Consider the following 14,583-nt stretch of genomic DNA (forward strand, 5'->3'; position numbering starts at 1 on the left):
TTTATTTCAAATTAGGGCCAGTCCATCCATGTTTCTTCAAGATCATTGATTTAGAGTGCTTAAAGGGCCAGTACGTCCATGAACTTTGTTTTCATTGGTGACTCTTAGAACCTGTTGTTGCCTTTTAAGACACTTAAATCTCACAAAGTTATCTAAATGTGTGTTTTGTTGCCAGGAAGCGTCAGTACCATCGTAAGGGCACCGTGAGCATCCTGGAGGGCCTCGTCGATGAGCATTCAAAGGAGAGACCACCCCATGTCCTCCTGTTGGACCAACTCTTCTCGTTCATCGGGAGCGACCCGGACAAAGCCGTGAGTATCACCAGTATACTGGTAATATTGGGAGATTTCATCTTGACAGTTATCCCTAAGTTGATTAGACTTCTCTTTTATGAATAATGTCAAAATCGATCAAAACAGGTTGGGATGAAAATCTGCCCAATTGTCTCATGATCATGTGGAACTTAGAGGCTGAGTATTTGGTGATTAGAACAAGTGCCTTTGTTATCGTTTGCTGCAGGTATCCTGTGATAGTTTCCTGTCAGCGGCCAAGGTGAGACAGAAGCGTGGCTACACAAGGAAACAGGCCCTGGTTCACATGAAGGAGCTGCTGACGGCCGCCTCGCGGGTCGGAGGTGCTACTCACCTCGTGGCTGCTGTCACTTCAGTGCTGCAGAGAGGACCAAGGTATGCCCTCTGGGTTTTTCCTCTCTCGTTGAAATTTTGTCCATGTCAACATGCATAAGGAAGACACCATGCTCATTCTGAAATAGCTGAAATGTTGTTACATCAATGTGTCTAAAGGATACAGAGATACAATAGCATTATTGTGTTGATTGTTGATCTTCTAACGATTTGTTACTCACTTGCTCTGTGTGATACTCACTTGCTCTGTGTGATACTCACTTGCTCTGTGTGATACTCACTTGCTCTGTGTGATACTCACTTGCTCTGTGTGATACTCACTTGTTCTGTGTGATACTCACTTGCTCTGTGTGATACTCAGCTGCCATAAGTTGAAACTCTGATTCCATTCTCATCTCATCTAACTCGGTTGATTTCAGGATTGATGAGCTGACATGTGGTGGTGTGGTAGATTCTGTCCGCGATGCCTTTGCTGAGACGATGACCTCAGTGGTGCAGCTGGCAGCAAGGTATCCGATCGCCTGCTGTAACAGTATCGGCTTGCTGTGTGTCGTGCCATATACCAGGTAAGTGGTCTAGTAGCATGTGTTGCTACCCCCTCACATGCATCTTTCACTCTAGTTTTACATCTCTCACAAAACTGGAGACAATGATTAAAAGTGACTTGACCAATGTGACAAGTCAGTTGGAATTAATGCCACAATATTATCATCATGGGTTGGTAAACTATTGACTAGAACCCATCTGATCAACTCTGATGTCACAATTGAGTCAAGACTCTATGATGAGGCCTCTTGGGTGTTATCCAAAACAAGCTATACCTCCTTATGCTTTATCTGACTTGTATTTGCCTTCCATCTGGTCAGGTCTGAAGAGAAGTGTCTGATGCGCTCAGGCCTCGTCCACCTCTTAGACAGACTCTGCAGCCTGAGTAACTATCGAGGTGACAATTCCACCTCAGACACCCAGACGACCAAGCAGAAGGTCTCCGCCATGGCGTGGGCCGGATTCCAGGTCCTTGCGAGTAGATATGTCGAGTGGGAACAAGATGACAGTAAGTGGTGACAGAATGGTTGATAGCTGGTGGATCCTCGTGGCTGTTGAGGATGGCATCATGCCATGAAATGTGTGACTATGACATTGGAATCAAAAGAGGCTGACACATAATATACATAGTTTGCAAGTTTGAAGACTCCATCACAAGAGGCAGTCATCTAGAAAGAGAGGCATCGTCAAACCCTGTTGACATAATCTTTCAAGCAAAGTAGTCAATGAGCGCTATCTGATTTGACAATTTGTGTCAAGATTGATTCTATTCGGGGTCAAATCTCCTTCACATTCTTATGATGTTCCTTTCCAGGTGTGCCGTTTGATGAGCTCGAGCACTCTGGTCTGGCACGCCAGGTCTCCATCCTGCTTACTAACCATCTGGCCAGAGCAACAGAATCCAATGGCAATGAAGCAGCAGGGAATGAAGCCCTGCAGGAGATACTTAATCTACTGAACAATCTCTCAAGGTCAGTATTTCTTGTCATCTATCACTTTGTAAGCCTTCTCAAGTCATTTCATACAACTTAATCATTGCTATTTCACAAAACTCTCACCCTTACTTGGTTTATTTCTAGAGTCTCAATTCTGACTACTATAACATACACCAAGCATGGCATCACAAGGATCTCAGTTGCTCTTTTGTTGTTAAACCATCTTGTCATTACAACGTTATTTCACTATTTGACCTGTTGACCATGCTCTATGTGCTAAAAACTTGATGTTGTATAAGTATTTTGTTGTATTTCTTTCCAGGAGCAAGATGGGTAAAGCGATCCTGAGCCAGCCAGCATGTGTGTCTAAACTCCTCTCCCTCCTCCTGGACCAGCGGCCCTCGCCCAATCTCGTCCTAATCATCCTGCAGCTGTGTCGTGTCGCCCTGCCACTCATGAGTGCCGATGATAGCAAGAAGGTTCAGCTGCCGGCCTGGGGCCAAGACCTCCACACAGCCTATACGACTGAAGTGGACTTCTCCACACCGATGGTGAAGATTGCCAGCCTTCTTCTAGCAAAACTTGGAGATTTTATTGTGCCAGGTACAAGTCATTATTTATCAGGGGTGTTTGAACTGAAACACTGTGCATGTCTGTGTTTGAGCTGACAAGCATGTATACTGTGAGAGCCCTAGTAAGAACGGATAAGTTCTGGTGTCAGAACCCTTTTTTGACCCTGGACATGTCATCTTATTCTTCAGTTGCCCTTGAGTGAGAGGTAAAAAGCTAAGATGTCTTGCACCTGGAGCCTATGCCGTGGCAAGCAAAGACTTCGTCCAAGTGTTAAACAGGAGTAGCTTATGGTGTCCTGTGTAAGCAAGTCTGATTTGAAATGAAACTGTGATCTCTTTCAGGAGGACAGACAACCATCTCTGGACGATGCTCCTCCCAGGAACAGGAATTCAATTCCCTCTCAAAAGACGCGTCAGGTCCGGACAAAGATCAAAGCGAAGACCACGACGTTAGAGATGGACGATTGTCAGTGTTTCTCTTCAAGCGGGAGGAGCAGTCATCACATGAGGTCATCCAACCTCTCATCAGCTCGGACAGCCGCTCATTCAGAATCAACAGCGCTGCGAACATAGAGCGCATCGTCAGGATGGACAGGGATATGACCAAGAACAACAAGGCGGAGGTGACCACGGAGGACGCTGTCTCTGTCCTGCGTAAGGCTGCTAAGTGGGCCCAGCTTGGCTTGGTCGTCAGCACTGGACCTCCTGTAGACCTGACGTCTGCTGAGAGCAATGCCTCTGACAAGAAAAAGACTGGAGCGGATGTCATCTGTAAGGAGAAGAACTTTGAGCTGAATCGGTAAGACTCCCCACTATAGAGGTGAAACTAACACTACTATCTGCTTGGATATCAGATGATTTAGCATTTCTTTGAGGATTGATCTCAACATCTGTCGCCAACTTTGATCACAGAAATTGTCTCATAGCTTTTTGTCTCTGATTATCTCAGACTGACTCTATTCATTTCTTCCATTTGTAGGACTGATCCTGTTCGGCCATTCATCAGTGGCCACGTAGCTAACAGTATGGCCTCAGAGGTGATAGCTCTGCTCCATGGTCTGTTGACGACCCCAGAGACCATGACAGCTCAGATGTGGGTCAAGGCAGTCGAAAAGGTAGCAAGTCATGTTATCGAATAGTTTATCTTTAATGGTTTCCCTTTGTATCAGACGTTGCACGTCTGCCCTCATGTAACATCAGATCAGGGTTGCTTTGCTCTCCCAGCAGCCGTTACGGTGTCTGTTGACAAAGAAACAAATTAAAGAAACATGTTCAGACTGCTAATACCAATGATTTTTCTTCAAAGATGTTTCCAACAACACATCAGCTTTTGAGGAAAGGTAGCTCCTGACTGTTGTCTGCTCAAGTTTGGATTTTGACTGGGAATGTCTTTTGCTGCAGGTGATCTCCAATGCTTTATCATGTCTGCCACTGCTGATGAACTCACTGGAGAACCTTGGCTCTCCTCGCTGCAGCCAGGAGCAGCTGATGGCGATGGCCAAGCAAGTGGATGCGGCCCTGTGTGCCTTGGGCGGATTCAAGGAGACAATCAAACCAGGGTGCGAAGTCAAGATTGCTGGCGAGGGGATTCGTAGCTCGAGTGGAGTGGTGCTGAGCGTTTCTGAACAAACTGGTTTGGCGACCGTCCAGTTGGCGACGCTGCCTGAAGGGGAGCAGTCGGCCAGATACAGTGATACAGTTCAGGTGCCTCTGTCACGGCTCCAGCCACCGAGGAATGAGCCGCTGCCGTTACATAATCTCTCCATGATGGAGGGGATTGTCACCACAGTGCAGTCACTACTGTTGCCACAAAATGGAGGCGGGTCACCGATACAACAGCCCTTGCCGATCCATGGTGATGGGAATGCGACGGCTAATCAGATCTGCAGGGTAGTCGCCGAAATCAGAACAAGGTACATACCAGTCCTTGTTAGTCATCACGGGAATTAAGAGTGCGTGTGAACACTTCTGGCCCCAGTATTTCTGCTGAGGGCCTACATCAAGGCCAGGAGTTGACGTTGTTTGCATCAATTAAAACAAAGTGCTCTCACAATATCCTGAAGACATCAGGGGTTCTTAGTGAGTGTTCATTCCTATCACTCAGGCATTTTCTAATGACAGAGAGTGAGAGAGTATTGGAGAGCACTAGTCTTATTGGGTTGTGAAACAGATTGCGTTCATCCTATATTATTAAGTCATTTCGAACTAAAAATGAAACCTTACCTCTTAGGGCGTGTATGGTTCTATCTAGTCACCTGAGTGATGTCTCCTTCGCGAGCACATTCATCCAGCATTCAAGTGCCGCCATTGAGATCTTGAAGTCATTGTCTAAAGACTGCAGCCCTGGTGAGCGCTTCCCTGTCATCGAGTCGCAGTGTGTGAGACTGAGGATGTTGTTTCGGGACTGTGCCAAACCTCCACCACCACCGACCAAGGCCCCAGCTACTCCTGTAAGTTGACTCTTTTGAAGGTGTTGATCAAAATCATAGCCTCATACTGATCACAGGCTACTTTGTGTTGTTGTCAGTAACTTCTGTTATGAGAGTTTTCACACAAATTCTCTTGGCGATAGGTCCTTTATTTCTCGCACATTACTCCAAGAGAGAGTTTAACAATGTTGGTTTACCTCTTCAGGCGAAGGAGATAACATGGGACCCAACGCGAGCATTCCCACCTGTGCGAGCATGTCTCTTCTCGCACGGTCAGACTGGCATCACATTCCTCGGTGATCCGAGTGCGGGCAGTGGGCTTCCTCGAGGCACACTCGTATATGCCACACAAGCTATTCCACAGCAGGTGAGTCCTAAAGAAAGAGAGAGTTCTCTACAGACTTATTTAGTCTGCGGCATGGGCAAGGTGAATGGTCTGTTTGTAAGATTCTGACATGACTTCAAACACTGACAACTTTTGACTTGGATCAACCACATTTCAAAAACAAACAAAAAGTCATTTGTTTCCTTTTCCCTGGTGTTGCAGCAATGTTTTGTGATTTGAAATGATATGAGAAATTCCTTGAAATGTTTCCCCAGGCACCATCTTTCTACTGGGAGATTGAAATCTGCTCGTTCGGCGACTCCCAGGAGGAGAGTGGTCCCATCATCTCATTTGGTTTCGCCCCTGGTGCTGAGAGGAAGGACGGAGGCTGGACAAACCCCATCGGAACATGCTTATTTCACAAGTAAGTTACCGGTAGACATTGCTGTCTGCATCTCCTGATATCTCTGGCAGGACTTTTATCTGCTCTGTCAAAACCTTTGAGTTTACCAGGCCTTTCTCATTTCTTTCATGAAAGTAGGCCACTGTAACATCTCCTTGGCCAGCAGTGTCATGTGACCAGCGTAACATGCGCGATTCTCTCAATGAGAACAAGAGCTTCAGCACTGAGACACAAACCACACACAGGCTCACCAACATTATGATTCTTCTTCAGCAATGGTCGAGCTGTCCATTACAACGGCTCCAGCCTGCTCCAGTGGAAGAGTGCTCGCCTTGATGTCAGCCTCAATGCTGGGGACGTGGCTGGTGTTGGCTGGAAGAGACAGGGTGACACCCCGGCCTTACCTGGACAACAAGTACGGGGTCAGGTCTACTTCACTTACAATGGTGAGAGGCTGGCTGCAACACTTGATGAGGTCTCTGGTGGCCTATGGCCTGTCGTTCATATACAAAAAAAGGTGAGTGCAATTTATATCACATAACACACATGGCCTCAAAAAGGCTTTAGAAAGGGGTCCATTGAATGGTATACTTCAGGTTGCCTGAAATTGAGTAGAGGATTTCAAAGAAGAAGAAGTTGAGCCGAGAAGATTCACTGTGCATTTGTCACTCGTCTCTCAAGTATATGGTTATCTTGTTGCAGAACACGAGAGTGCGAGCTAACTTTGGCACGAGAGCGTTCGCATACGCGGAAGGTCAGCATCACCGCAATGCTGCTGATGAGTGCCACGATACAAGCTTCGACTTCCATGAGGTCCTGCATGAGCTGCCGTTCCAGCTTGCCTCGGACAGTGAGAGTGACGGCTCATCCTCGACCACCACCAGTCTCACATCAATTGATATCAGGGATATGAAGAATATGAGAGGGCCTATGAGACCGCCGTGTCGAGTGCCGACCATGCCCAAGCCTAACAAAGGTAACCTTCCTTGATGATAGCAACGTTAAACCACTCTATCCTGATGACCTCAAACATGGAGACAGTGTGTTTCCTCATGTAGTGACTGCTATGCTGCAGCTGTCTCATGTCTAATTCATTGCATCAATCTGACTCCTTTTCACAGAGTACAACAGTGAGATCTCACGGTGCTACAAGCTCTTGCCAAGCTATGGCCACCTGCCGAGCACCGGGCCAGACCTCCACACCCAGCAGGCCAACCTGGACACAGAGTCTGACATTGATGATGCTGATGATAGCGAGCCAAGTGAGGACCACTACGCTCTGCTGGTGAAGGCGTGGGAACAGAAGGTGTTCCCAGTGATCAAGAGAAGGTTCCGTAATGAGGCTGAGAGAAAGGATGGACTGGAGCAGATCAGGGGAGCTCTTCAGCTGGGTGAGTGATTTACACAACCAACATCTGGTCAATGACTCCAATCCATCCAACTAGACTCCAGTGATTGTCATGAGTTCAACTCACAGAGTGACAGGTGAGAGATTTTGATGAGCATAAGGCCCTGCCATGTTTAAACCAAATGCCAAATGGAAACTTAGAACAGGTCAAATGTCTGCGTGTCATTTTCCACCTTTATGAAGTTGTTGCCTGTGACTGGTTCAGCTCAGATCATTCTTTATCTTCAGGGATGACGGACATCGCTCGTCAGACGGTTGAGTTCCTTTATGAGGAGAACGGTGGAATGCCACGTGACCTTCACCTGCCAACCATCGATGATATCAAGGAAGAGCTGGCCAAGTTTACCATTGAGAGGGTCAGGAAGGGCACCACTGTGGTAATCAGGACGCCTACCAATGTTGGACAAAGTGGCAACATCCTGCAACCCAAGTTTGCTGTCCGAGGCATGCTCAAGACATTCGGCCTCACTGGAAATGTGCTCGATATAGATTCAGTAAGTCTGACTGTCTTGTATCTATTGCTGATAGATACAAAGATATGATATGCAGGATTTAGATAGAGGCTCAACCTGGTACATGTTATAACTCTGATTATGGTGGGTTATTCATAGGTTAGTCATATGAGATACCAATTTCAAACACTTTCGAACACTATTCTTCCCTTGTCACGATGGAGTGACTTTGCCGCCTGGTGCCTGATGATCCTAAGTGACTTCTGAGGAGAACTGTTTGCAGTGAAGAAAGACCATATTAGAACGTGTCTGTGTCTGCCAGGGCAAATAGGTCACAATGAAGGATACACTCAGCACTCATTGCATTTCTTTTTGCCTTTACAGAGCAACGAATTGGTGCTAGTAGAAACATATCTACGTAGTGAGGGCGTGCTTGTGAGATACTGGTATCCTTTAGAAATCCTTGAGCGTCCTCCTGCTGGCTATCGGAAGAACATGCTGACCGGCCAGCATGTCATAGACACCAACAATATCTTCATACACAGGTAAGCTGTTGAACTTCAGGGTTGTCTTGACATGTTAAAACTAGGGTGAGATTTCAGAGGATTACCAAGGCAATGAGGGGAGGATTACCAACATCATGAGAAATATAACTGACACATTCTGAAAGATGGAGGAACCCAACCTGTTAATAGTTACATGTACTAGTCATTGTGGATGATTTTACAGTCTTCTTGGGCCAAGTTTGATGTTCCTCCTTCTGATTGCTTGTCTTCAGGGAGCTCCTCCAGCACGAGTGTACCCTAGCCAGGATGTACTGCCGCTCAGCTCTGCTCCAGCTCATTCACCAGTGTAATAGTCCTGCCATGGAGACGTTCTCCTGTGGTCTCAGCTCAACCATTGCCGCATCTGCTGCAGTTCTTCAAGATCTAGATATCGAAAATCTCCAGCTCCTCTCAAACGAATTGTTAGCCCAGCCGCAGCCCGATGGATGCTTGACAGCCACCTCATTATTGACGTCTCAGTCACCCGGAGCCTGCCTTGCGGCCAACACGTGTTCTCTATCTGACCTGTTCTACCATGATAAGAAGCGCCTCCAGCAGGAGCTGCAGGTGGCCATAGCCAGAGCTGCTCATCAGGGCGAGGACTACCTCATTGAGCTTACAAATCAGCTCTGTCTTTGTCTGCAGGTAAAGCTATTCTCTGAAATATATTCAGCAAAGACACCAAGGGACTGACAGTTGCTGTTCTTAATAGAAGGTGGCAGAATACCAAGTTCGGGTTGAAGTAACTGTGGACCAGAACCAGTAGCATTGGTGGTGTGGGTGTCCTGCTATCAGAAGAGACTGCAGCATTCTTGTGATGGGAGAAATATTGACATCAGAATAGATTGGTTCAAGTTGCCTTCTTCATAGTAATCATGTCGAACAAGACTACATGTTTGCTTGATTCTTTCCATACAGACTGCCCCTGAGATGTTCCCCTATGAGGAGATCCCTGTCACCGAGACCAAAGTCAACACAGACATCCAGTTCACTGGCGCAGCCTTCTTGGTGATATCATGTAGGATAGACCCCAAGGTGCCGAAGAAAGAGTAAGTCATTGTTGATGAGTTGAGAGTGTTGACTGAAGCAGCTCACATTAACAGTGTAAGAGATGTGACCAATGTTTGAAATGCATTAGCACCTCTCATACCTCAAGTTTGACCAGTTCGTCACATGATCAGGAGAGCGACTTTCTCACACAGAGGTTCTAGTTTCCTTCTTGTCCGCCACATTGACTGGTAGGTAAATGGTGAAAGCTGATCATACCATCCACTCTTCTCTTTCAGGACATCTCCCTACAAGTCACCTTGGGCGAGAATCTTCAGCTACACTGGCCATCGAGTGAGAAAGAACGGGGACCAATCAAAACAAGAGGTTGTCTGCTATCCTCGTGATACGTCAACAGGGAGCAACAGCGTGGACCAGTACAGTCCGGTCATCATTCCATGTGACCAAGTCTTTATACGCATCGGGATCTCACCACCACCTGGACACATCATTACCATACATGCCATTCCTGCCCAGTTCCCATTGGCTGCCGCTTACCTCGAGATGTTAGTCAGTCAGAAAGTACGACCAACATCATGTCCTAAAGACGAGCCTGCAGACTCGGACATCTTCTCATTCCGGGATATTGGCGATGTCGACATCCCAGCTCCTGTGATATTACATGGTACAGAACTGTTAACAGGGTATATGTGGAGGTCGGACACACCAGCGTTGTTGAAGGAGTATGTGTTCCATCTGCTGGCTCAGAGTATCCGTGTCCTGAACCGCGGTATGTGTAATGCATCGGGTCTGTTCCCTACGACGAGCCCAACACTCAGCCCATCACACTCCTTGTTCAGTCACCTGCAGTCAGAACTGAAAAGCTTGTTCGATGAGGAGACTAAAGGTTGGCCGAGTGGGACCACGGTTTCTGGCCATGGAATGGGGCTAGGCTACGGAGACTATGGACGCTTCTCAACCTACTTCCATAGCCTGATGGAGGTGTGTCTAGCCATCTCGGAGGCCGGTGGACCAACATCTGGGGCCAATATTTCTGATAGTCAAACATCGCTGAGTCCGCCACCAGCTGTGCCATCTAGTCCACATGCTTCAACCAAGAGGAAGAAGTTAAAGGCACGCCGTGAGAGAACTAGCTCTGGACCACGCCTGACCGCTAGCCCGAGGAGTAGTGAGAGTGATAGCTCAATAGGTGGGGCACCAGTCACCAGTGTCTCATTCACAGATCCTAGCCATGGTCTCCTGTTCACATCTTCGAGTTCGTTGTCCATGACGACAGCCAAGACTTCCTTATCGTTACAAAGTGTCAAGCCAGAAGACCTACTGTGGTTCCACCGAGCGCTTACCCTCTCACAGATCTTACAGGATCTCACCAGCGGCACAGAGAGTGCTTTATCCGTGACAAATGACTCTATTTCAGACGCGGCACAAATCTTGACAGTGCCCTCTATACACAGCAGGTTACTCGTCCTGTCTGGCATACCAAAGAAACTTGCCAAGAAAGATGTTCTAATGGCACTTAGAAAGGTTTGCAACTCCTGTGGTGGCATATTTAGAAACGAGATATTCCTTCCAACAGAATCATCATCAGAGGCACAAGGGGAGAGAGCTGCGGCAGCCAATGAAATGCCTTCTCCTCAGGATGAGACAATCAAAGGATATGCTGTACTTGAGCTACGTTCGAAAACCAAACTGGATGCTGCCAGGAAAGCTGTCTTCAAGAACAAAGCTCTGCTCGCAGGGCTTGACTTCATGTTGACCGGGATGGACTTCGATCCTGCCGACATGCAAGAGGAAATGCTCTCCGTGTCGTCTGTCAACCAGAACCTGTTCTCCGACCCACAAGGGAACCCTGCTCTTGAGCACTACCTGACAGATAAGATCCTGACCACCTCTATGGACCTGGCTGACCAGGCCATGATAGCCTTGACTGAGGTGTTCCACAGCTGTTTCATCTCAGAGCAGCGCGTCGGTGTGAGCGACAGCCGACATGAGTTGGGCGGCTTCATCTGTTTGAGCAAGGATCAGATCATGATGCAGACGCCGGGCAATCTGCTTGGATCGTTCATGTCTAATATTCGAGCCCCAAAGAAGACACTGGCAGAGCAAGTCTCCTATGTCCTCAAGCATTACGGTGTGCCCAAGTTCATGGATAAGGAAGAGTGAGTAATAGATGATCTCAAGACCTTTGTAGATATACAGATGCTGTTAGGAAGCTATGAAAAGTGGTTCAAGCTGAACTCTGCCAGTAAACTGAGTTGTTTATTAACGGTCATAGGCTAGCAAAATGAGTTAACATCAGTCAGGAAGAAAGTCATCTTAATTCACAGTTCAAAAAAAATGTGGAATGACTTAAAAACAGCCTCTGTCACCACTCTTAGAAAGCTGACCGTAAACAATAAGTCTTGATCCTTCTACCTCCTGATCCCAAGACAGCCTTCAGCACTACACCACTACCATGACATGTACATTATCTCTCCTCCAGATCAACAGATAAGAATGGTAAGGGGAAGCACCTGAAGAAGCCTACCAAGCCAACCAAGGAGAGACTTGCCATGGGTGCGACTGGGAGCAAGCTGGCCGGCAAGGATAGGAAGCCCAAGACCAAGGAAAGTCTTGAGAAACCTCTGCGCGGGTCTGCGTCTGCTGAGATGATGTCAAAGACCAAGGTGGGTACAGAGTGTGTTGTCTCCCTCATTCCTGCAACAAATTGTGTTGCATTCAGCCTGTGTCGGTCAATAATTCATGTTTTGTCTCTTGTTGCCCTTCCAGCCACAGCCGCCACCTAAGGAAGAAGAGAAGCTGCTCACCCTCGATGGATTCCTCCAGTTTGTCCTGGATAAGGCAAAACAAGATGTGAGGGCAGTGTGGAGGTCATTCCTCTCCACTGGCTATGACATACACTTTGACAGGTAAGAGTGACTTTATCCCATCCTAGTCCCAGGCAGTCTCATGTTGCTACCAATGTTTCTGAAGTGACCTACATTTCCTCTCTCAATCAACCCGAATTGAACTCAAGTTGGCACAAAAAGAGAGAGATTATGCTACACATGTAAACACATACATTCTCCAAGAAGACACATCTTTCTTCCCACAACTTTTGTTTACAGAGGTGGCAACCAGAGGCACTCTCTCAGCCTGTCACTCTCTTCTCTCTTTCAAGGTGTGCATGTCTGGACAATCTTCAGGCCCAGCAGATGTGTGAGCAGTGGAGTCTAGAGATGGACGCGTCTCTCGTGCAGTATGTTGACAAGCTGTGTAAACACCTGGCAATATCTCCAGCTCGCCTCCATCCACATGAGGTTTACTTGACTGATGCGGAGTTGAGCAGTGAGTCTCATGGCTGTTTACAAGGTACGTGTGTCTAATGAAATGTGCAATCAAAGCTGAAGCCAGCGTACCGACGTCTGAACACATTGTCATGGCCATGTTAACATGTCTATTAGAAGGAAAACCAAAGAAATTTCAGAGTACAAACCTGACACAAGTATGATCGATTAAGTTAAGAAAACATTGCTGAGATGGTTGATATGAACATCTATTCTTCTAAAAGTCATCCACGGCTTTGGGAAAATGTAAATGTTAAATGGGTCGTCTGCTCAACTATTCAGAATTTGAAATGGTGATTTGTTTCATGTTTGTGATTCAGGTATACCAGTTGAGAGTGTGCGTCTGCGCTTTGCCTTGCTGCAGTCCATCAACAAAACACTGGAGACGTTCTTCATTCCCCTCGTTGACCTGAGGTCATCTGAACGATACAGTCACAGCACAGCTGCCCTCCTGGCCAAGGCACGTGGTCTCATCTTCTATGATACGAAAATCGTCTTGCTCAATCGGATCTTGAACAGCACTGCCAAGAGAAAACCAGACCAACCGGCTCCCGAGATTGTTCTTGATCCTCTAGAGAATGTTGGGAGTGATGTCAAAGATTCATTAGGTTCAACATTCTGCCAAGCTCTTAGGCAGCTCAATAGTATCCCTTCACTGCATTTATGTGTGCGCATCGCTGCTGGTGGGGACCCGACCTATTCCTTCAATGTGCGCCTGACCGGGGAAGAGGTGCACGGTACGAGTGGCTCGTTCAGACATTTCCTGTCACAAGTTGCCAAGGAGCTGCAGGGAGGTCCCCTCTTGGATATGCTCATGCCCTGTCCCAGCTCAGCTCTTCATAAGAATCGTGGCAAATTCATCTTGAAGCCAGGACCGATGACATATGCTGAGGAAAAGCTGCTCGTGTTTCTTGGTCAGGTAGGTTTGTTCTTCAAGAAATCTCTAAGCATTGATTATAAACATTGGCATGGCAGTGTAGTCTAGTGTTTGTGTATTGGGACTCGTAATGTGAACTTCTTCCTGACTGAACTCAACCTGTCAGTCACCAACCATAGTGGCACGTAAGGTGGAGTGCAGTACCTTGGCCACCAGTGTCATGTCATGTGTCTACTTGCAGCTGTTGGGCATCACAATGAGAGCAGACATCCCCCTCGGCCTTGACCTCTTACCTGTCTTCTGGAAGCGCCTCGCCTCCCTCGATATTGACCCCGTCACTGATCTAAGACAAGCTGACATACTCACCTATAAGTACATCAAGAGGTTTGAGATGGTAAGTCACATGATATATCATCAACTTGGCTTTCACTCTAGAAACCAGACAAATCAGAAGTGTACATCAGGTCGTCCTGTGTTTGTTATTGTCCCCGGACAGCTAACTGGTCATAGAGGGTGACGCGGTCTCACCAAATGTTCCTTCTCAAAGTGTTACAGGCAGGATAGTCTTGATATCCTATTTGCAGTTTGTTAAACTGGTGACATGGCAAGATTTCTGGGTGAGGCTTCACTTTATTTGTTAACAAACCTGGTCTGTGTGCAGCCAGAGTGTAGATACAGTGATCATCAGCGCTGGGGTAAACAGTCTTTAGGTCACTTCTACCAAAATGTGATAAAGTGTGCTTTGGTGTATTGAACAGGTTGAGAGTGAATCAGAACTGCTGGCCCTGTCCCAGGAGACCTACCCACGCTTCACCTACACTAGTCTGACTGGAGATGAAGTCGAACTGTTACCAAACGGAAGCAACATCTTTGTCGGCTGGGACAACCTCCAGCAGTACACAGATGCCATCCGGCAGCTGCGCATGAAGGAGTTAGAGTGTGAGGATAGGATGCGTGCCATCCGGGCTGGTCTGGCCTCGATCATCCCGCTACAGACCGTCTCCATCATGATGCCATCTGATCTAGAACTCAGAATATGTGGACTGCCAGATATTGACCTCGATTTCCTCAAGGTAGGTTGAACGAATTTTGATGCTCAAGATTACTTGTCCT

The 14,583-nt window shown here is 47.2% G+C and overlaps 1 protein-coding gene across 1 annotated transcript in view; it reads left to right on the forward strand.

Annotated features, from left to right (window-relative positions):
• LOC135499984 (probable E3 ubiquitin-protein ligase HECTD4) overlaps positions 1–14,583 on the forward strand; it is a 30,362-nt gene that overhangs the window by 13,764 nt on the left and 2,015 nt on the right. Inside the window, exons 23-48 of the mRNA XM_064791077.1 lie at positions 176–311; positions 520–686; positions 1,064–1,210; positions 1,511–1,698; positions 2,005–2,161; positions 2,448–2,728; positions 3,040–3,496; positions 3,677–3,812; positions 4,099–4,610; positions 4,928–5,147; positions 5,332–5,493; positions 5,727–5,875; positions 6,128–6,371; positions 6,557–6,830; positions 6,976–7,245; positions 7,491–7,756; positions 8,099–8,259; positions 8,493–8,904; positions 9,178–9,308; positions 9,546–11,426; positions 11,750–11,933; positions 12,037–12,176; positions 12,428–12,618; positions 12,914–13,512; positions 13,712–13,864; positions 14,229–14,543. Coding sequence (XP_064647147.1) covers positions 176–311; positions 520–686; positions 1,064–1,210; positions 1,511–1,698; positions 2,005–2,161; positions 2,448–2,728; positions 3,040–3,496; positions 3,677–3,812; positions 4,099–4,610; positions 4,928–5,147; positions 5,332–5,493; positions 5,727–5,875; positions 6,128–6,371; positions 6,557–6,830; positions 6,976–7,245; positions 7,491–7,756; positions 8,099–8,259; positions 8,493–8,904; positions 9,178–9,308; positions 9,546–11,426; positions 11,750–11,933; positions 12,037–12,176; positions 12,428–12,618; positions 12,914–13,512; positions 13,712–13,864; positions 14,229–14,543 — 7,933 coding nt within the window. The remainder of the gene's footprint in view (positions 1–175; positions 312–519; positions 687–1,063; positions 1,211–1,510; positions 1,699–2,004; positions 2,162–2,447; positions 2,729–3,039; positions 3,497–3,676; positions 3,813–4,098; positions 4,611–4,927; positions 5,148–5,331; positions 5,494–5,726; positions 5,876–6,127; positions 6,372–6,556; positions 6,831–6,975; positions 7,246–7,490; positions 7,757–8,098; positions 8,260–8,492; positions 8,905–9,177; positions 9,309–9,545; positions 11,427–11,749; positions 11,934–12,036; positions 12,177–12,427; positions 12,619–12,913; positions 13,513–13,711; positions 13,865–14,228; positions 14,544–14,583) is intronic.

Source organism: Lineus longissimus, chromosome 2 (assembly GCF_910592395.1).
Source record: "Lineus longissimus chromosome 2, tnLinLong1.2, whole genome shotgun sequence".
Taxonomy (NCBI): domain Eukaryota; kingdom Metazoa; phylum Nemertea; class Pilidiophora; order Heteronemertea; family Lineidae; genus Lineus; species Lineus longissimus.